The 21,348-nt window shown below is 36.7% G+C and overlaps 1 protein-coding gene across 1 annotated transcript in view; it reads right to left on the reverse strand.

Moving 5' to 3' along the window:
- LOC107719234 (inactive heparanase-2-like) overlaps window positions 1-21,031 on the reverse strand; it is a 79,667-nt gene extending 58,636 nt beyond the window's left edge. The window contains exons 1-3 of the mRNA XM_016526611.1: window positions 20,656-21,031; window positions 17,774-17,928; window positions 17,172-17,333 (exon numbers count right to left, since the gene is read on the reverse strand). Of these exons, the coding sequence (XP_016382097.1) occupies window positions 17,172-17,333; window positions 17,774-17,928; window positions 20,656-20,906 (568 nt within the window). The 5' untranslated portion in view covers window positions 20,907-21,031. The remainder of the gene's footprint in view (window positions 1-17,171; window positions 17,334-17,773; window positions 17,929-20,655) is intronic.
- Between the last annotated feature and the right edge of the window lie 317 nt (window positions 21,032-21,348).

Here is a 21,348-nt window from a genome sequence, read left to right on the forward strand (position 1 = left end):
CTCGGGTCTCTAGCGACCCTATACACTTTTTACAAAAAATTAATCAGAAAACTGGCATTCTTTTATATTTTACCATTTTTTTCTTGTTATATGGTTTATAATTAATAGATTGAGGAATACTAAGAAAGTTAAGGTGAAAGTGACATGACATGTGGCCAAGTATGGTGACCCATACTTGGAATTAGTGCTCTGCATTTATCCCATCCTAAGTGCACACACACAGCAGTGAACACACAATTTTTGCTGTGTTGCCCAGGGAGCAGTTGGGGGCTCGGTGCCTTGCTCAAGGACACCTCAGTCGTGGTATTGAAGGTGGGAGAGAGCGCTGTACATTCACTCCCCCCACCTACAATCCCTGCCGGTACGAGACTCGAACCCACAACCTTTGGGTTACGAGTCCGACTCTCTAACCATTAGGCCACGACTTCCCCTTGTAATAATATTTTGCAGTATAACTATATTTTAGTGAATAAGATCAAGCTAAATCTATTTCAAGGGAATCGGTTCAAAACTCTAATTTAAAAATTAATTTGAAATATGCTTTAAGTAACAATAAGTGACTGTCACGTTTATGGTCAGTTTTGTTTTTGTTTTCTGTGGTTCCATTATTCCTGCCTAGTTAGTTTCCATGGTTTTTGATTAATTAGCTCCACACCTGTTTCTGTTCTCCCTAATAGTCCTTGAGTTCATAAAAAATTTTTTTATTTTATTTCTTGCATTAAACATTCGGAATCTATTGGCTACAAGGGCTGTTTGGCTGAAATGGTTCTATAATTGAAAAGTAATAATTGAATATAGTTCAATTAATTTTTTAAGACATTTGGCAAATACATAAATATTGAGATACAGTATTTATTTTCAAATAAATAAAAACTTTTATTTAGCATGGATGCAGGAAATTGATGGAAAGTGACAGTGAAGAGTTGCACATTGTTACAAAAAAATTTTTTTTCAAATAAAAGCAGTTCTTTTGATTTTTATATTTATCAAAGAATCCTAAAAAATGGTTTGCGCAAAAATATTGTGATGACAAAAACAACCTAGAAGCAAAGCAATTTCACAACTTGTTCACACAGACCTGTACGACTTGTCTCACTCTTTATATTTAAAAACATTATGCAATACCAAGGGGATCCAATTCATATTTGTATGCATACCTACACTGAAAAAAAAGCCGTAGAAACAATTTTCACTCAGAAATTGCTAGCAAATTTCACATTTAATTACAAAGAAACAGCAAGTAACATTAAATTTAGCATTAAATTTTGAAGTAAAAAAAAAAAACGAAACCGTAATTACATGTAAAACATACTCCAATCACCTTTGTTTTATTTACAATTAAAAAAAAAAAAAATTTTATTCACAGTGTACATACATATTTGGACAGATACCAAGTCAACCGGATCTCATTAAAAATGTAACTATTTTATGAGGTGGTGATTTTTTATGAATGCGTACAATGTGATAAATACGGAAACGTATGATTTTTAGAAAAATAGCACTAAGATCCACCTCTAAACCTAATTGTCAGTGGGACATAAGCAGATTGTATGAAACCATACAAATGAGACTTTACAAATGTATACAAATTAGATACCGATTCGCCAAAACGTAAAACTTTTACAAGTTGTCAGGAGAGTGTGTCGGACCATGTTTAATACTCAGATTGCACTATGCGATAATATGCACTAAATATTTAAAATACTTCATTTTAAATAATAAAATATTCGTTCAGCTCAAACAGTAGAGAATGGCGCGAGCAACAGCAAAGTCATGGGTTCAATTCCCAGGGAAAGCGAGAACTGCTAAAATGTAAATGTGTACCTTGATTGCAAGGTAAGTCACTTTAGATCAAATCATCTGCCAAATGCATGAATGTAAAATCTTTTAAAATATAAAATCCTGTGCATTCAGTAACCTACAAACCTGAAATAATTAATCAACATTTGTGACCCTGGACCACAAAACCAGCCATAAGGGTCAATTTTTTGAAACTGAGAGTTATACATCAACTGAAAGCTGAATAAATAAGCGTTCCATTGATGTGTGGTTTGTTAGGATAGGACAATATTTGGCCAAGATACAACTATTTGAAAATCTGGAATCTGAGGGTGCAAAAAAATCTAAATACTGAGAAAATCGCCTTTAAAGTTGTCCAAATGAAGTTCTAAGCAATGCATTTTACTAATCAAAAATTAAGTTTTGATATATTTATGGTAGGAAATTTACAAAATATCTTCATGGAACATGATCTTTACTTAACATTCTAATGATTTTTGGCATAAAAGAAAAATTGATAATTTTGACCCATACAATGTTTTTTTGGCTATTGCTGAAAATATACCCAAGCGACTTAAAACTGGTTTTGTGGTCCAGGGTCACATCTCTGACTGCAAGCTCCTAGTGTTTCCATTTTAAAAGCTGTCCATATCTTAATATTGCATGTAACACTGTCTATCCAAGCATTATTTTTTTTAGAATCTAGAATCACACTTTATATATAATACCTCCAAAGAGCAATGGGATCACATTGGTGACGCTGATGTTACCATTATTAAAATGTTTAGCACTCTAAGCGGCTATGGGGCACCAGCACAGTAGAGGTGCTCTGTTGGCCTTATGCCATGCCCAGTCAACGGCACTCTACATCTGCCTTTGCTTAGAGCCGTCAGGTCTTATCACTCAAGTTTAAAGTGAACAAAATAAAGCAGAGGGGTTCTGGTTAGCCCCTCCTGACTGAAGGCTGTTTTAAAGCACTACAGTCTGCCTCGGAAAACTCAATATTACTTTTCCTACCCATGTTCCCTAGACCAGAGCAAATTTCATTACATGTTTATGGACTTATAAAATTCCTTACAGAATACGGCTTTCTTCACACGCGGTTTCATCAAAACTCACTGAGGTCTTAGCACTGTTGTTGCAGTGCTGACATTTATCCACATATTTTTGTTTCATCCGTTCAGTTGAATTCAATTCAAAGCTTGATAGATTTCAGCTTTCTAATCGAGCACCCTGAGAGGAAACAGATAACAGACCAACCAATCACAAATCTGCAAATGTGCTGAAAGATCTGGGCCGCTAACCCAAAGGTTCTAGTTTCAGGCCGCAGAAGGGGTTTCATGGGTTACTTTGCTCCAGTATTTAAATGATTGTTCACACAAAAATGAAAATTCTGTTTTGTAACTTACTCACCTTTGTGCTGTTCAAACCCTGTAGGACTTTCTTTATTCTGTGTTATAGCAAAGAAGATTTTCTGCAGAATTTCCAAGCTAAGTTTTCCATAAAATGACAGTTGTGGTCACCATTCACTTTCTTTATATGGAAAATTGTTGCCTGGGCATTCAGCTTATTAACTGTTTTTGTGTTCAATGGAAGAAAGCTTTGAAATGACATGAAGATGAGTAAATTATGACATTGTCATTTTTGGGCAACTATCCCTTTCAAATAATGCTTTTCATATTAAAGGTCCTTCTTAAAGAATTTTTTTTAACTATTCCCTTGCCAAAACATCTTAAAATTCACTGCAATATACTGGGGGGAAATGCCATAAAGTGTTTGGGATTTTTTTTTTTCTAGTAATTTGAATTGATGCTTTAGTCATAATATGATATAAAAAATATTGTACATGCTGTTCAGAAAGAGCGTTTATTCCAAATCTTTAGTGCTTTTGGTAACACCCTCTACCCTAACAAACACTCTCCTTAACACACGCACACACGAATGCACAATTGAGTTTGTATGGTTAGTCTGAGCAGCAATAGTTCTGCATTCCACATGTCAATATTCAGGCTTCTGGCAAATTCTCTGGATTTACAAATAAACAAATAGCTGGGCAGGAATGGGAGAAATTGGAGACTGCAAATGAATTTAATTTCTTTCTTCTTTCTCTTTCAACTAAAAATAGAATCCACTTTTCAACGTTGCATAAAATGTATACAACATTATTTGTCATCTAACGACGAGACTTTTCATGGGGAAAAAAAACAGAAATGAAAGCATTTTTGGCTGTTCTGCACAGTAGATCCTAGATTTCCAAACATACGCTTGGCATCACACTCTCTGAGAAACTATAAACAGTGTCAAAGAGCAAAACTTTGGAAAAGGTTTTTGGACGGACACCTTCCTATCGTTCTTATCAATGGTAATATCTAGGAATTGTGCAATGACCTCATTTGGCCTTGGCCCACTAGTGTTAAGCGTGATCTCAGTCTCAGATGCCACACCTACAGTCCACTCACTAATCTACATGGCAAACAAAAATATGGCAAAATCTAGTCAAAAAAAAACAATTCCAATCTGATTGGCTGACACAACTACCAAAAGACACACAGTCACATTGCACTTCTTCTGTAAAGCGTTTTGTAAACATTACTTTTAAAAGGTGTTATATAAGCAAAGCTTTATGTACTTTAATCACTGGTTTTACAGAAGTTGACATCAAACCTACTCAGAGTTGTGTTACTTAATAATGGCAAGCAGAAAGGAGTTGTCCTCTCACATCAAAATCCACTGACATATTTTATTATAAGTGTTTTGGACTGTTTTTGCTTGTAAAAGGTGCCTGATCTGTGCATATTTCTTCCCTGATTCCGACTGGAAAAAGCAATAATATGGATAGAGGACTTGTATTTTAGTAACGGTTTGGAGTTTTGCTCATGTGCAGAGCCGGTCCATGGCATAAGTGACCTAAGCGGCTGCTTAGGGCCCCCATGGCCACCAGGCGGCCCCCAAGAGTACATGAAATGACAGCTTGATTTATTGTATTTTTATTTTTGTGATATATTATATCAGTGGACAATGGCAATTATATGGAGTTTTGGTTTCATGCCACAGTCGCCTTTGGCTTGCTTAGTTGGGGACACTTGACTGATTGCACAGACACTAGAGCTGAACTGGATGATGTCGTCACTGAATCATCAATTAACTGACTTTAACTTGAAAAATGACTGTTTGTTATTGTCCTCTTGCATTATTGACAAACTATTTTCCTGTTTTCTACTGTAAAGCTGTTTTGACACAATCTGTATTGTATAAAGCACTATACAAATAAAGGTGACTAAACTTGACTTAATTTATATATATGTACAGGGCCGTCCTTAGCTGACGCGGGGCCCAGTGCGAGGTAGGGAGCGGGGCCCCCCTCTGTCCATTCATGTTCCGGGGGGTTGGTGGGGGTCCCCCTCGGTCCGATCGCGATGTGTCAGATTAATATCACGCAATTCACCCATTTCTCCCGAAATATATAAGTGGCCAGTGAACTGGGAGAAGAGCAGAGTAAACTTTATAGTTACCAACACAATGTGTATTTAATGGGAACAAAAATAAAATAAACCTGGGGGGCACAATCAGATCTGAGGGGGCAATGTGCCCTTTGTATTGTTAAAGGGGTCATATGGTGCGATTTAAATTTTTCCTTTCTCTTTGAAGTGTTACAAGCTCTTGGTGCATAAAGAAGATCTATAAAGTTGCAAAGACTAAAGTCTCAAATCCAAAGAGATATTCTTTATAAAAGTTAAGAGTCAACCACGCCCTCCTAAAACGGCTCATTTTAACACGCCCCCACATGTCTACATCAAACATTATTTACACTGGGCTATCTTTGGGGTCGTTGCTATAACTAGCTAATTGAGGCATAATGATATTGGATATTGGTCTGCTGGTTTATTTAGCTACTTTTCAGTACACCACATTAAGTATGCCACTTAGTACTGTAAGACTTTGAATGTTAAAGTGCAAATTAACACCTTGTGGGTTTGCTACTGTTCCAATTAAAAATCATAGAAGGGTAAAAACATGCCAGGCAGACATTGGCATGATGTAATCAACACAGCTACAACAAATACAATTGATAATGGGTGTGTTAGATTTATACTGTGTGAAAAATCAAGCATTGACAATAATCAGTCGTATTGTCGGCACCGAGGGGCCCCCAAATAAAATTCTGCTTAGGGCCCCATAAAGGCTTGGGCGGCCCTGCTCATGTGTGATGTCCTCGCTGCCAAACCATAGTTGTGGTTTGTGAGAATTATAATCAAAATGACCTCAGCGAGAAGCATCTGAATGATTAAAGATCCCTGACCGGTATTGCAGGAGCAGAACAACTACTGACAAAGAACATAAAAATGAATAATACCCTCTTCACAGCTGGTAACATCTAAATCTAGCCAGCTCCTCACATAATTCACATATCTTTGGGCAGTTTTAATAAATTTCTGCAGCAGACCCACTGAGCTTGGGGTCTCTGTTCAGTCTAAACAGTCCAGGGAAGAGTTCAGCAGCTGTGCTATTAAAAAATACTCTAGAAGAAAAAGAGTAACCTGATACACGTTGGCGTGAGAACACAAATCAGATGAGACCTTCATGAGCCACAAATCTCTCCTGCATCTGAAATATCACAGAACCACACGTGACTGTGACGAGGACAGAGCCAGCAGCCTGTGATCAGCCAGAATATGAAAATAGCAGACTGACATACATTTACTTTCCTGCACTATGACCTGTATTGGATGAGATCTTTAAGCAGAATACCATCCTGTGTTATTCTGAAATGCAATATCAAAATTAAAGGAATGCAACAAATGAATAAACTCATTGACAGTGTGTAAAATATTAGGAATTCATATTTTCTCATTTCAGTGAGCTAAACAGCATATACTTTTCAATCAAGGTTGGGCAGAATTGAGAGTTTACAAAATTTTGTCTCTCTTTCTATTCATGAATTGGAACTTGATGCCAAACAGGAAGAAATTCAACAATGTCACGCAAAGGAGTTTCAATACTCCATTTATAAAAAGCATTTACGGTATGTTTTGCAACAAAACAATTCCACTGCTAATAAATCCTACATTTTGACTAATTATGCCAATAAATATCAATAATTTTGTTTCTATATGTATGTGTTCTACATATTGTTTATGTAAAACACATATTGTCTGATTAGAAATATATCTCTAAACTAAGTTCAATACTGAGTGTCAAAACATTAAAATGTTGCCATACAGTATCCAAAAATATACACCACATTGTTTTCAGATTTCTTTATAATTAAGCAATATCACACAATTAAGAATCCTGTTGTATTTTATACTTTTTATTTAACAGAACAGTTTTATTATTATTATTATTTTTTTTTTAAGTTAATGTTGAATAACATATGTTATTTTTTTTTAATTGGTCTGATAGTTTGTATATTTTTTACATTTTTAATGTTTTTTTTTATTATGATTAGTTTTATGTTAAATATTAAAGTATTTAATAATTTTACAATAGATGTTCGGCCTAAATAAAAATAATAATATGTTGTGTCACTGTGCAAATATGCAAATATGGAAATACGCAATATGCTGAGTATATCGCAACTTGTTTAAAGCACAATTCATGCTGAAAACCATTCTTTATATTTCAATTCATATTACAATCTCAGTTCAATTCTTCAATCTCAGTAATTGAACTTAAATTTAAAATGCTCTCTCAATGTCTTCAGAATTCAGAATTGCACACAGCCCTGACTTCAACGCATATGCAATTCTCCTAGAGAAAGTTCAACATGTAGGGTGAACTTGTGGTGAAGCCAGATGGTCCTTGGAACATTAAAACTAGTTAAATCAACGTCCAACCAGGCTGAGAGTACTGAAGCTGCCAGGTGAAATCACCACAGCAATATATAACCAGACTTCACCTCACATAATGCCAAGCTGCCACAACAATCACTTCCTTCAGTCTTTGTGATGTCAACTATTAACAAAATGTCCAACAGTGCTAATTCCTTAAAAAACTGTGAATATAATCGTGCTCTGAGGCAAAGCTTGTGAATATCCACTGACAGCTTAATTAGGGAAATGCTACAAGTCTGTAAGTAATGAAGGACGTATGCTTTGAACGTGGAATTGAATGCGAACAGAAGACTGGTTGTTAAATAGGTAAAGTACACACTAAAACGCACTTATTTTTGTTCTTACACAGAGATTTATTTAATATTCAATTCTATTTTAGCTCAAGGTCCGAAAAATACTTTCTGGATGTGTAGAATTGGCAAAGATTAAATAATATAAAAAAATATTTAAATCTCTGTGTAAGAACAAAATTATGTGCATTTTAGTATGCAGTGAGAAATCCTTTTGGTCTCAGTCATGAAACACATGCAGAACGAATCTCTATGTAAAACATTCAGAAATCCAATTGAATTAAATGCAGCAATTTGCGTTGCAATGGTTTTTGCAAGCGATTTGCACAGAAATTTGCTCTGCTCGTGTTTCATGAATGAAGCCCATTGAGATTTTGCGATTGCTATGGTGATTTCGTTAAAGTATTTCATGCAATTACACTCTTTATTGATTTTTAATAAAGGTTTTAGTCATGTCAGTACTTGAAACGTATGTGGTAACAACGCAGATGTCTTCGGGAATCGCAGCGGTTTAATATTTGTTTATGAAGGGGTGGTATTAAACTACCTGCAGCTGCTGAAGTGCAGTTCTCATGCACTATGAGTGCATGACTGATGACTCATTTATCAAATGAAAAGGAAACTTCACAGACTAAAAGCTTATGGCTTAATAACAACCACAGGAATGGGAACTCCTTTGTTGGGATGATCTTGGATTATTATTTGGTATTTTGTGTTGCACGGTAAGGCCAGGCAAATAACTCCAATATGTGTGATTTGGTAAACCACTAAAGAGACGTAGATTAATGTATCATGTCATCTTTAATTTCCTAGATTTTGATACTAAAGGGAACTGCTGGATGCAAAAGTGTAAAATGTGGCCCATCCAGTTCCCACAAAATCCTGGCTCAGAATTTGGCTACAACTGTAGAAATATTATCTCCACAAGAAAACTAAAACAAAATCTCTTGGCCCACCTTATATTTCAGAAAACAGACTTTGAATAAAATGATATTCTCCAGCCATGTTGGTGATCACAGTAGCTCCCGAGGTTATGCTTTTTATGCTTCCAAAAGTAACGTGGCAACAGTAAAGTATCATACATGTGCATTACTTTATGTATGGTCAAATTAAATATAGCACTTTGATCACCAACATCTCAGCAATTCTTCACCACAGTATTATAAAGATACTATCTTAATTGACAAACAATAACAGAATTATTAGCATCGCTTCTGTGATTCTAGTTTGTAAAATCTACAAAAAACATCTTCATTCACTTCAAAAACACTGGTTGGTTGCAATTAAATGATCCACACTGAACCATATGATATTTTTTTAAGTGTAATTCATTTTCAAGACATTTAAGATCTGAAACTCCATTTTAAACACATTGGATAATTTTGACGCTAACATCATTATTAGACTGAGTTTGTGTACCCAGCAGGGAATTTCGACTCCTTCCAAGCATTGTAAACATCTGTTTTCTCTTAACATTTGGTCACAGTTTATTTTCATTATTTTGAAAATTGTAAATATGCTGCTATTATCTGTTTCTACTTGCAAATTGATTTAAAGGCTAGTTTAATCACTTCATTTGGCAAATTGAACAGCAATATATAGCACAGTCTGAGTCATGCAGGCTGACAGTTTCTTGTTACATTTACGAGATGTCTAGAGCTCACTCTGTCTTCATAACCTTCTGTTGTGGCACATTTTATTTTTCCAGTTCAGTTGTTGTTTTATGGTCATTTAGAAGTCCTTGAGTAATGGCCAACGTGGAAACATTCAGAAGAGTCTGTAATACGTATTAGTGTCTAATTTATGTACAGTTCTGTTCACTCATGCCACACACTGAGATTGTAAATGTTCGTGTCATATTTGCCAATATCTCTCTCTCTCTCTCCCTACATCTCTTTCTCTCTCTCTATGGTTGTAAAAAATAATAATGCTAAATAATAACAATTATTAATTGTTATTACTTAATTTATTTTATAGCAACTTTAATGCTTAAACAGACTTGAAGGCTGCTCCAAAAAGTAATCACCAATTCTTTGGGAGGAGAAAGAAATTCCATAAAACATAACAAGCTCAGTGAAAAAAATCCGAGATGGAAAACGATATGTTGCTTTACTTAAAAAGCAATGGCTGTGGACACTTAAGAGCAGTGATGGAATCTTTGCTAATTAGCACATGCGCATGCATGTGTGCTTGTGCTATTGCTAGCAACTGCAAGAGATTTTAGTTCATTTAAATAATCATATGGTTTATTAAATAATATATAGTTTTATGGAATTTAATTTTTTGGAATAGTTCACCCAAAAAAAGTAAAAATTGCTGAAACTTTACTCACCCTCAGGCCATCTTAGCTGAGTTTGTTTCTTCATCAGAACAGATTTGGAGATATTTAGCATTACATCACTTGCTCGTCCATAGATCCTCTGCAGTGAATGGGTGCCGTCAGAATGAGAGTCTAAACAGCTTATAAAAACATCTAAACAATCCACAAGTAATCCACACGGCTCCAGTCCATCAATTACCGTGAAGTGAAAAGCTGTGTGTTTGTAATAAACAAATCCATCAAGACGTTTTTAACTTCAAATTGTTGCCTCTGGCTAAAATACGAGTCCTCTATCCATAATTCTCCAGTGAAAATGTAGTCTCGTCTGAATCAGGAGAGAAATATGCTCAGATCAAGCTCTGTTTACAAGAAAAACAGACCAAAACAGTTCTAAACAAATGTGTCGGTGGATTTTGATGTGAGAGGACAACAGGAGATGGACTTTTTCACTGGAGAAAGCATTATTATAGATTATGAACTGTTAGAAGTTAAAATTCCTGAATGATGGATTTGTTTCTTACAAACAGCTTTTCACATTTCATATGTTAATTGACTGACGTAAATCGCATGGATTACTTGTGGATTATTGTGATGTTTTTATCTGTTTGGATTCTCATTCTGACGGCACCCATTCACTGCAGAGGATCCAGTGGTGAGCAAGTGATGTAATTTCTCCAAATCTGTTCTGATGAAGAAACAAATTCATCGATCTAATTGTGAATCAAGTGTCTCTGTGCTTCACGAGTGCTATTTGTATGGCCTACAGATATATTCAGCTCTTAACTCTTCTGGGGAATATTGAGCATTGTGTGTAAGTCTCTGCTTAATGTCTCAGATATAGAAAAAAAAAATCATGTTTTCCTTCACAGGCAGAAACATCTGTCAGAGCCTCAGATCTATCATTAGCACACTATTCTACGTACACTCACTGTGTTTGTGTTGAGTGCACACGTGTGTTTTCACTGCTGCTGGGGGAGGAGGAAAAAGTCTTTGTGTCACTTTGAGCACAAGAAGAGAGAAGAGGACAGGAAGACTATTCGATGACTGGCAAATTAAATTCTGCCATGCGGTATTCATCAAAATACTCCAGCAATCGTTTCAATGAAATAACCGCCCAACTATGGAGCAAACGTTTTCAACTGGACAAAAACTTGGGCTCAACGAGCCAAAAAGCAATTCTGAGTAACATGGGCATGTTACCCAAACTTGTGGAGGGAAAACAAATGACGCAGTGTTGTGAAATGGCACCATCTCACTTCAGACTGCATCTGGTCAAAGCCACTCCTCATTTTTGTTCAAATCTAAGCGTTTATTGTATGCGGAATGATTACTGGAGGTTTCCCCACCTCTAGCCCATTTTCATGACATTTCCTTACTTTTAATGACTATTTGAGGACTCAAGTAGTTACTGCTGTCAACGAAAATGAGAGGCTAAAGGCTAACCGTCAGCTAGCTAATACTCAAACTGCCCTCACTGGACAACTTCCTGTCATTTGTCTTTGAGCAAACGGGCAGGAAATAGCTTTGAATATAGCTATGCTGCAAACATGCTAGCATCGCCCAGACAGACTCCCTCATGTCTGTAAGTGGACGTTGGAGAAATGATTTGAGCAGAAAGCGAAAGCAAAAAAATTCATGCGATTTAAAGGGACAGTTATTTATGATGAATGCTGCTCTCCTGAGAGTCTGGCAAACCAGTTCACGGATCTAAAGTGCACCATGACCTCAGACACGCTAAGAATCACACGATGACAACCAGGGCCGTTTCTAGTCATAGGCGAGCTAGGCGGTCGCCTAGGGCGCCACCAGCTGAAGGGGCGCCAATGAGCGCACGTACTGGCACTTTTAGCAGGGTTGGGATAAAGAGTGGCACGGTCACCCTGAAATATGACTGCCGCCCCCACTGGATCCCCCAACATTATTGGGCTAGAGTACTGTCAATCTGACGATGCCTGTATGCCACTAGATCAGAGTGCTGTCAATTGCTGCCTGATTGTTGCATGCAAAGTTTGCATTTGGAGCGCTCAACAACGCCATTAGATCAGTGGGCTCTGTCAGTGCTTTGGCAAGGTAACACTTTTTTTTTGCCATGCAATAAAGCTAAGTTCAAAGGCCAATTTAAAATATTGGTACAGTAAATAAAGTGCACAAAATCAGTATTTTGTTTAGGCAGTATTTGTGGCACTTTTGTGGCACATTTGTCCAAATATTTGTGGCAGATTTGTCCAAAAGGTGTGCGTTTTTTGCGCCAATGCATTGTTAAAGGATCAGCGTGTCATGTAATATTCCCATATAAACTTTAACATCCAATTAAAAAATATTTGTATAGTAAAATTCGCTAATTCACGAGATCAATACATCCTTTATTAGACCGCTTTGTCGAGTTAAATGCATCCTTACGGAGGTGTCGAAATGCTGAATCAATTCATTCACTTCCAACAGCGCTTAATGGGAGCAGCGTCATAGAGGGCAGAGCGTCACGTTATTTAAAGGGGATGTTAACGCGTTAACGAGTAGCAAATGATTAAGTAGCTGCATTGGTTACTTTTATGCCACTGATAAAGCTTTTATATGTAGTTTGGGGTAACAAAGGGGTTTTATAGGTTTGACTGAAATAATAATGCAATAACTGACACTTTAAATCAATGTTTCGAGAAACAACAACAAAAAAATTGAACAAAAAATAGATAATGACAAAAAAGTAGCCATTGATAATATCTAAACAATATGTAGTAGTATAGTATCCAAATCAAAATGTAATAAAATTAATTTATGTGTGATTTATGTGTAAGTTATGTGCAATGTCTTAGCCACTAGGGATTGTTACATAGGGCTATGCAGGCATCTAGTGGCAACACAATGATATTACAGATACTAAATTGTGCAAAATGTTTATCTTAACAGTCAATTTACAAATAATGCATTCAGATTTGTGGAACTCAATGCACTGAATCTCCACAAATTAGTGTCGTTACTATGACAACCAATTTGAATGTGACAAGCAACTGGTGTCTGAAAAGAATTATATATATATATATATATAATTTGTGGGGAGGGGCAATAGGTATTTCGCCTAGGGCGTCAAATTGGCTAGAAACGGCCCTGATGACAACTATAAAGCCCTCTACAGCTGAGCTCTGAGCACACAATGGAATTTACCTTCAACGCATTTAGCTACATATCAGTTGACACTTCACTCAGTGCATGTGGAAGAGAGTAGTTTCCAAGAATGGGATACGAACAAAGCGAGCATAAGTCATTTAGAGAGGTGTACTGTGGATATTTATCATTCTTAATATGTCTGCTTGTACTGAATGATATAGACATCTATTGTGGGGTTATGAATGCTATGATATTCACGAATCCTTGACTCCATCAGCACTGGAAACTAACACGCTGATGAAATGTACGGTTACAATGTCCAAATAAGCACATACAATTCAGTCTTTAAAGGTGACTGTTTCACTGGCCATTACTACTCAATTCAATAATGCATGCGATTGATTTTTCACAAACATTCTAGTTTGGCTTTGTTTTAAATACCCAACCCTAAGTATTCCCTAAGGCCTAATGGTTAGAGAGTTGGACTTGTAACCCAAAGGTTGCGAGTTCGAGTCTCGTACCGGCAGGGATTGTAGGTGGGGGGAGTGAATGTACAGCGCTCTCTCCCACCTTCAATACCACGACTGAGGTGCCCTTGAGCAAGGCACCGAACCCCCAACTGCTCCCCGGGTGCCGCAGCATAAATGGCTGCCCACTGCTCCGGGTGTGTGTTCACGGTGTGTGTCTGTTCACTGCTGTGTGTGTGCACTTAGGATGGGTTAAATGCAGAGCACTAATTCCGAGTATGGGTAACCATACTTGGCCACATGTCACTTCACTGTAGGTTATTTCAGCCTTAGCTGTGATATTCAATGTTATTGTTTGCTAAATGTTTTTGTTAACTATAAAAACTCTCATTATGTAGATTATATAATGTTCACCATTTAAAATGGAACCAGAATGCATCCTAATGTAACCATCTAATATTTGCAAAATGAATAAATGTGTAGATTTCTGCTGAATTCATAAAATGCCCTTTTGAATGCTTTATTTCATCTTTTATAGCTATTTGCATAATCAAATGCAATTGGTATTTTCTTTCCTGCATCTATTTAGAAAATGAATCACTTGCTTAGTATCATGAAATCAGCAAAACAGTCATAATGGAGCATTTTGTTTACCTAGAGCAAAACTTTAAAGCCTAAAGCCTAAAACTTTAAAGGTAATTTCTGTTTGCAATGGAAGATATGCTACTTGATATCATGCAAAAGCAACCGTGTTTTTTTTTTTTTTTTTTTGCTGAAAATACCAAATGCTGCATCTGCAGTTAGCCAAGCAAATAATATTTGGTTATTCAAATGATCTTAGAATGGCAGCCCATCAGTGATCAGTTAACCATGTAAAACCTGACACATTAAATAATAATCAGAAAAATGGAACAGTTTAACATATAATGCAATGCAATACAATAATGACTGAGAGATGTAGAAATAAAAGTTCCCCCCAAAAAAACTATGTATCATATTTGATACATTTTAACATGTTTTTTCTAAAAAATGATTTATGGATAAGTTATTCTTATCTGTAAAGATTTTACAGCAAAAAGACTACAACCTGACGCTGGACAGTTTTACAATTATACTAAAAGCCCTGTTACTTGCTAAAGAGCAAGTCTTGATCATGATGATAATTTAGAGGCCTTAGAAATTTGTGCGTCAATTATGATTTGTAATATGCAGTAGGCTTTGTATGGTTAAAGAAACTTACTTAATTAGACACTTTTTTATTGTTATTAATTTCTTTAGGGTTTTAAAAAAATGTGCCTTACAAACATAAATACAGGAAATGCAAATCTTTTATAAAGCAATATTTAATAATAACAAAATAACAATAACTGAATTCTGAAAACGCAGTGAATAAGGAGCTAAAACAACAGGCAACATCATGGAACATAAAAGCAGCATAGAACTGTAGCAATTTGAGAGCTTTGAGTGCCCTGACCTCGACTTGTCTCAGATGGTTTGCTTTAACTAAACTGGACTAAACTGTAGCGAGTGTAGAGGTGAAAGCTAGTATGACCTTAGGATTGTCTCACCACGGTTTGTTTTAACTGGCAGGGTGCTTTCACGCCTATTACTGATAGCTCTAATGAGAAAAGCTCAGAAAAGCCAACCTGTGCCGAGTGGAAATGGATGGGGCAGGGCTATCTCACTGCAATTCCCCTGCCACCTGCCAGTGACTGCACAGGGGGCATCTTGATTGCTAACAGACCCGTCTGTGCCGTGCACCCAGGTGTCTTCATTCTCACCAATCAGTCATGCACACGACTGGCTTTTTGCTACAGCACACATGCTGAGATCCACGGAGAGAGAGATTCCTTTGCTAAGTGTGTTTAGTCCTAATTCCTCTTACAGCCGCCCTGTCAAACGCAGATGTGTGTAAAAAGATGTTTGGAAAATAAGGGTGAAAGTTAGAAGAGTGTTTTTTGCTGAATTTGGCATAAGAACGAATTAGGTTTGATGTCAAGTGCAGTTCGGAAATTCTCATCTGAGCTTATATATCAATATTAATAAGAAAATGTGCGGCATGACCCGCACTGGAACTCACACAGTGCCTGACATAAGACTTAGTACAATCTTTCCACACTAAATCTGCTTTAAACAAATAATCTCTCTCCGGCTGACTGTACCTGATAGTGATCTGAGTTTACATTGAGATTACTGCAATGAATATAATAACAAAACAATGGCGTTTACGCAAAAAAAAAAAAAGCTGGTCTGTCAAAGAAAAACCCCAAAATATCCCTTAATTCCCTTTGTAGAGTGTTGAATCAGAGTTCAATGGACAACAGTGTCTTTGCAACAAAAATCACTGCATGATCCAAACAAAACATCACACCTGATCCAACCAAAACACATTTTTTTGTGATTTTAATACACACAGAAAAGATACTACTGACCTGATTCCAATTGCATGCAAAAACCTCCCTGCTATCCTTCTCAGATCTACAGCAAGTGCTTTTACAAAGTGTCATTTCTGAAATCATTGTCAGCTGTTGTTTCTACTTTTGTATATGTCATTGTATATCATTCAGCTTCATTCAATCCTTGATCTGACATTTTCAGTACTACAAAGGTCTCTGACAAGTCCTCAGAGATTTCTGCCTTTCAAACATTTATTCCCCCATAAAATGATCTGAACATTTGGGACATTGTCTGTGTGTGTGACTATGAAATCTGAAATTGGACACTGGATTTATACAAACAGGCAAAGCACAGCTGTTGAAAGTGATCAATAAACCCATATGCTTGGCTGATTGTTTGCCGGACCATCCTGTCTCTCATCATTTGAAACCTATGCGTTTCTGGAACAAGCAGCAATGATTACATCACTGCATTTGTTGGCGTACCTATGATCCTGGAGACAAAACATCTCAATATAGTTCTTAAACAACATAAAACCAAACTATAAATACAGAAAGCACCCAAAACAACACAGCCGTAAACACACCATCTACAAGACTAAACCTTCCTACTGACTTCAAAAATCTTTTCTTCATTATTGTCACTAATAATATGCTCTGTTCAATAGTTTGTTAATAACCTACAATTTTAGAAAAAAGGTACAATGTCACTGGATGCAATACACTTTCAAAAGGTACTAATATGTACTTTAAGAAGTACTCATTTGTACCATTTTAGGGATAAATAAGGAACAAAAAAATGTACCTTTTAGTTTTTGTGCCTTAGGTTAGGCCTACTGCCCCAGTCACAGCTTTGTACCTTTTTTTTTCTGAGCAGCGTATGTTTAAACCTATTTGGTGAAATTCTGAGGCAAAAAAAACAAAGCCTAACCATGATATACACTGTATTAGCTCAGCATCTGCATGTTGCTGTAATCTCCTACCTGTTAATGTGATGTCGCTATAGATGTTGGAGAGCTGTTCTTTCAACAAGACCTGTTGCATCTGAGCCGCTTTCTCCCGCTGCAGTTCCAGCATCATGTCTGGGTGGCTGGCCAGCTTGCAACCCTTTTGTTTGTCCAGAGCGAAGTCACTGCGCACTATGTCTGCATGGAAACCACGAGAATGCTTTTGGAGTTCTTTGTGCGTATCTGCCCATCAAGAGGACAAACTAACCACTAAAAGCGCAATGTAACCATGCATGTGGTTTGCATTGTGGACATGTTTACTAGATACTCAAAATGTATTTCTTTCTCTTTCATGTCTATTGAAAAAAAAGTCTGGGTAATTAAAAAGCCATTTCTTTTCAACAGGCATGCACTAAACAAATGAAATGCATCAATATTTATTCAGATATATTTTTGGTTTGTACATGCACATTTTTGTTCCACATAGACACCGCTTTAATATCTTGATTCCAAACAGTATTTCTAGAATATAGAATATAGAATTACATTTCCATCAAGGTTTCTGATCCAAAACTTCTCATTCAATCCTAACAATTCATGCAAAATACCTAATTGAAAACAAGCAAATCAGACCTCACCATCTTCATAGTTTTTGAGGTAATAGTCTGGTCCAGGCCCTCTAAACTTTGCAAGATTCTTCAGGTTATGAAACTGGAGAAAGTCGGTCCGTTTGCCCCCAAACCTCAAATAAGCTGGAGAGAGTCCCCGTGCCAGAGTGACTAACCGCTTGGAGCTGTGGATACAGAAAGATGTAAAGAAACCCAAGGGCTACAACAATGCTGCACTGGAAAAGTAAAAATGAGCGGTGGTTACCTTAAGGAGCCGTTTGGACCTAATTTAACTTGTCCAATCTAAAGTAGTCATTTTGATTCAGTCATATGAAATAATCTAGTCAAGTTAATTTAGTCATATTTTAAATTAATAAAACATGTCCGTTTAAATGTGACCATATGAAGCAAGTTATTTAGATTACCTGATAAGACACTGTATAGTGCATCAAATCAGAAAGAGAGGTTTTCTTTATGATTTTAAACTATTAGAGTGAAGATGGACAATAAACTGAATAAACTGACTAATTTATTTAAGGCTTGTTTGTATAGGATCTATATCCTTTCAAATTATATATTACACAACATATATAACATACAGCAAACATATAGTATAGTATATACACAGAGATTCTGTAATGCCGACAATAAAAAACGGGATCATTTTCAGAGCAGGACAAGGCAATAATATCTCAAAGCTCATCAATTATTATAAACTCCTGTTTTATTTTTTGGATATTTTCTTCAGTCTTTTTTTATTTGCGACCTAGTTGTCGCCATTAGATTGGTGCATAACTTTCTTACGGAAACTCACAGACTGACGTTCATCAGATTTAGTGTGATGTATGATTGGTTTTAGGCCGCAGTCAGTGGTGAAATCAACAGCAGATTATTTCTCACAGAGCTGCAGCCTGTGGTGCTACACGCTCGTTTCTTTCTAAAAAAAAAAAAATAAATAAATAAATACCAGCTTCTTTTTTTAGTGCTTTCCTAAATAATGGGACATGATACGGTACCAGTCGTAAAAAGAGAAGCTGTAAAAAGGTGCACATAAAACTAGGCCTATAAACTGCGCAAATATTCTGCCTTTGAGCGTAGAGAACTTAAAAAAACAACAGATAAAATCAAAGAAGAATAAAATCAAATTGAATTAAAAAGGAGTGAAATAAAATATACTATGTGAATTGTTTTATATGATTTTGTGAAAAGCAAAACAAGCTAAATTGCCAGAAACTGAATCGGCGAAGCCTGTGTTTGGTCGGTGGGCCGAAACTGGTTTTTAGAAAATACATTTAGGAGAAAGAGAAAACTTAAGCATGTAGCGGCACACAAACTCACAATTCGCTCATCTGGTGTCACGTCTAATAATGTGAATAATTACATTTAATCAGACCAAGCATGACTAGCATGTTATTTTGGGAAAATTACAACAACTAGAATCTAACAATTTAAAAGAAAAAAATAGCAGTGCAGCTTACGACAGAATAATAGCGATAATAACTAATATATTTACATATATATACTTCAACATAATGGTAGCCTATTATTGTTACAATAAGCATTAACATTATGAGAACCTTATTTTGAACGCATGCATGCGCATATCATTAGCTAAACATGATAAATATCACATCAAATCTGTTGAACGGCTGTTCTCAAACCATAGCAGATTGTAAAAATAACATGAAATTGAATGTTGTGGATATAAATGTTCAAGCAGACAAGTCAAATTCTGCTTTTATTCAGTCCTAGTTTTTTGCCATAGGCTAGCTATACAGAAAGAAACGAAGTACGCAATTTAAATGTGAAACCCAAACAAACTCCTTTGACTGCTTTACAAGTCTGCGATAACTTGCACTGTACACGACAGAAAACTAACAAATGCCACGACAGCAGATTGTGGTTCAGATTTATGTGGGCCACTTCTTAAATTATTTTTTCCAACACCTCATCCTGACTATAATAATAATTATTTGGTAATATATCGATGGTACACACTACGCTACATCGATACTGAAACCTGTTCAGGGCTATGAAAGACACTTACATTTCGGTTCTCCGTAAGGTTTTGTGTCTTTTCTCCTCTGGGGGCTGGAACACTCATATTCACTTCCAGGTCAAGCCCTGGTGTGCAAATTAACACAATCATTAAAATCTGCGCGAATATTCAGGTTTCGCGCTCTAATATATAATTCATATTCGTATGTGGAGTAGAGAGATGGGCTCACGGGCGAAGCTCATCCAACAACACTGTTTCACTGGGATTGAACAGATGTTTTTTTTTTTTTTTTAAACATTGCGCGTAAACATGTTGAATTCTACTTTACGCGTAAAATGAATGTCCGAAAGTTCGTAAATAGACATGATAGGCTACACTGGTATTTTACAAAATAAAATTATAAGCTGCATAGAAAATCTGTCTCTTTCAAAAAGTGCAACCAAACATGAAGTTTATCTGTGAAAAATAAACGTCTAATAAGAACAAATGGGTTTGGTGTTAGCCTATCTTTAGAAAAATATGGTATTGTGTAAAAAAAAATGTGTATTCAAGACGTTGGTCGATAGATTAAAACATAGTAAAATAGCAGTATTAGGTGTTTGGGCAGTTATATGTTATTGGAAAGATTCACTGATTATGTCTAGTAGCGTTCCTGTTGGAAAATCCAGTTGAAGCCTGGTAGCTGTGCTTGAAACATGGAAGATGGTTTCTAGCTGGTCATCCAGATTGACCACTTTAGTATGTTGCTAATCCAATATGGTTAACCAGTTTGGACCCGCTTTAAACCAGCTACCATGTTCTAAAACACACCTATTGGACGGCTTCTCCAGCAGGGTCTTCCTAAATCAACACAAACACATCAGCACCATCAAAGCATCGTCAGGCGTAGGGTGTAATTGCAAAACGGCAATACCTTAAGAAGTCCAGCCAGCCATCCTTTATGATAGATGGATCCAACTGCAACGAGAGGAAGTTGTCATTCAAAACTTTCACCGGGCTTCGCGTATTCACGTCCAGTAAAATTAAGGTTCTCTCCAGAAAGCTCTGTCTCTTCCCAACGGACACTGGTCTCCTGTAGGTAACGGCGGAGGAAATGAGAGACTGGAGTATCAGTGCAAACCACAGTGACGAGCCGAACACTGGGCAGAGGAACTGCCTGGGCATCTTCTGTCCTCAAGCACCGGGCGGAGCGCAGTGAGGGAGATCCAGCAGAGATCTCCTTATAAAACCCGATCAAAAAGCACCTGAAGTGTTTTTATACCCCTCCTTGAGCGAGGATCACTGGTGTCTCTTTCAGCCCCCCAGTCTTCAGCTGTTTTGGAGTTAGCTGGAGTAAACTCACGCCCCAGGGCCAGCCTCCATCACACTGCTGCCCCTGCACCGCCCCCTATAACGCAACAGCTCTTAAAGGTAAGATGACTCTTATTTAACAGAAGCTTCTCCGAGTGTGGGGTGTCTGAACCGTAACTGCTCTGTCTGCACCAAAAAAACAAAAAAAAAAGATAATAATAATAAATAAAAAAATTAGCAAACAGAAAACTCGTGGTTCTTCAGTTCTTTGTAATTCAGCAAAGAATCCTATTTTTTATACAAATTCAGCAGGATT

The sequence above is a fragment of the Sinocyclocheilus rhinocerous genome, unplaced genomic scaffold, assembly GCF_001515625.1.
Source record: "Sinocyclocheilus rhinocerous isolate Xijiao unplaced genomic scaffold, SAMN03320098_v1.1 scaffold513, whole genome shotgun sequence".
NCBI classification, from domain to species: Eukaryota; Metazoa; Chordata; class Actinopteri; order Cypriniformes; family Cyprinidae; genus Sinocyclocheilus; species Sinocyclocheilus rhinocerous.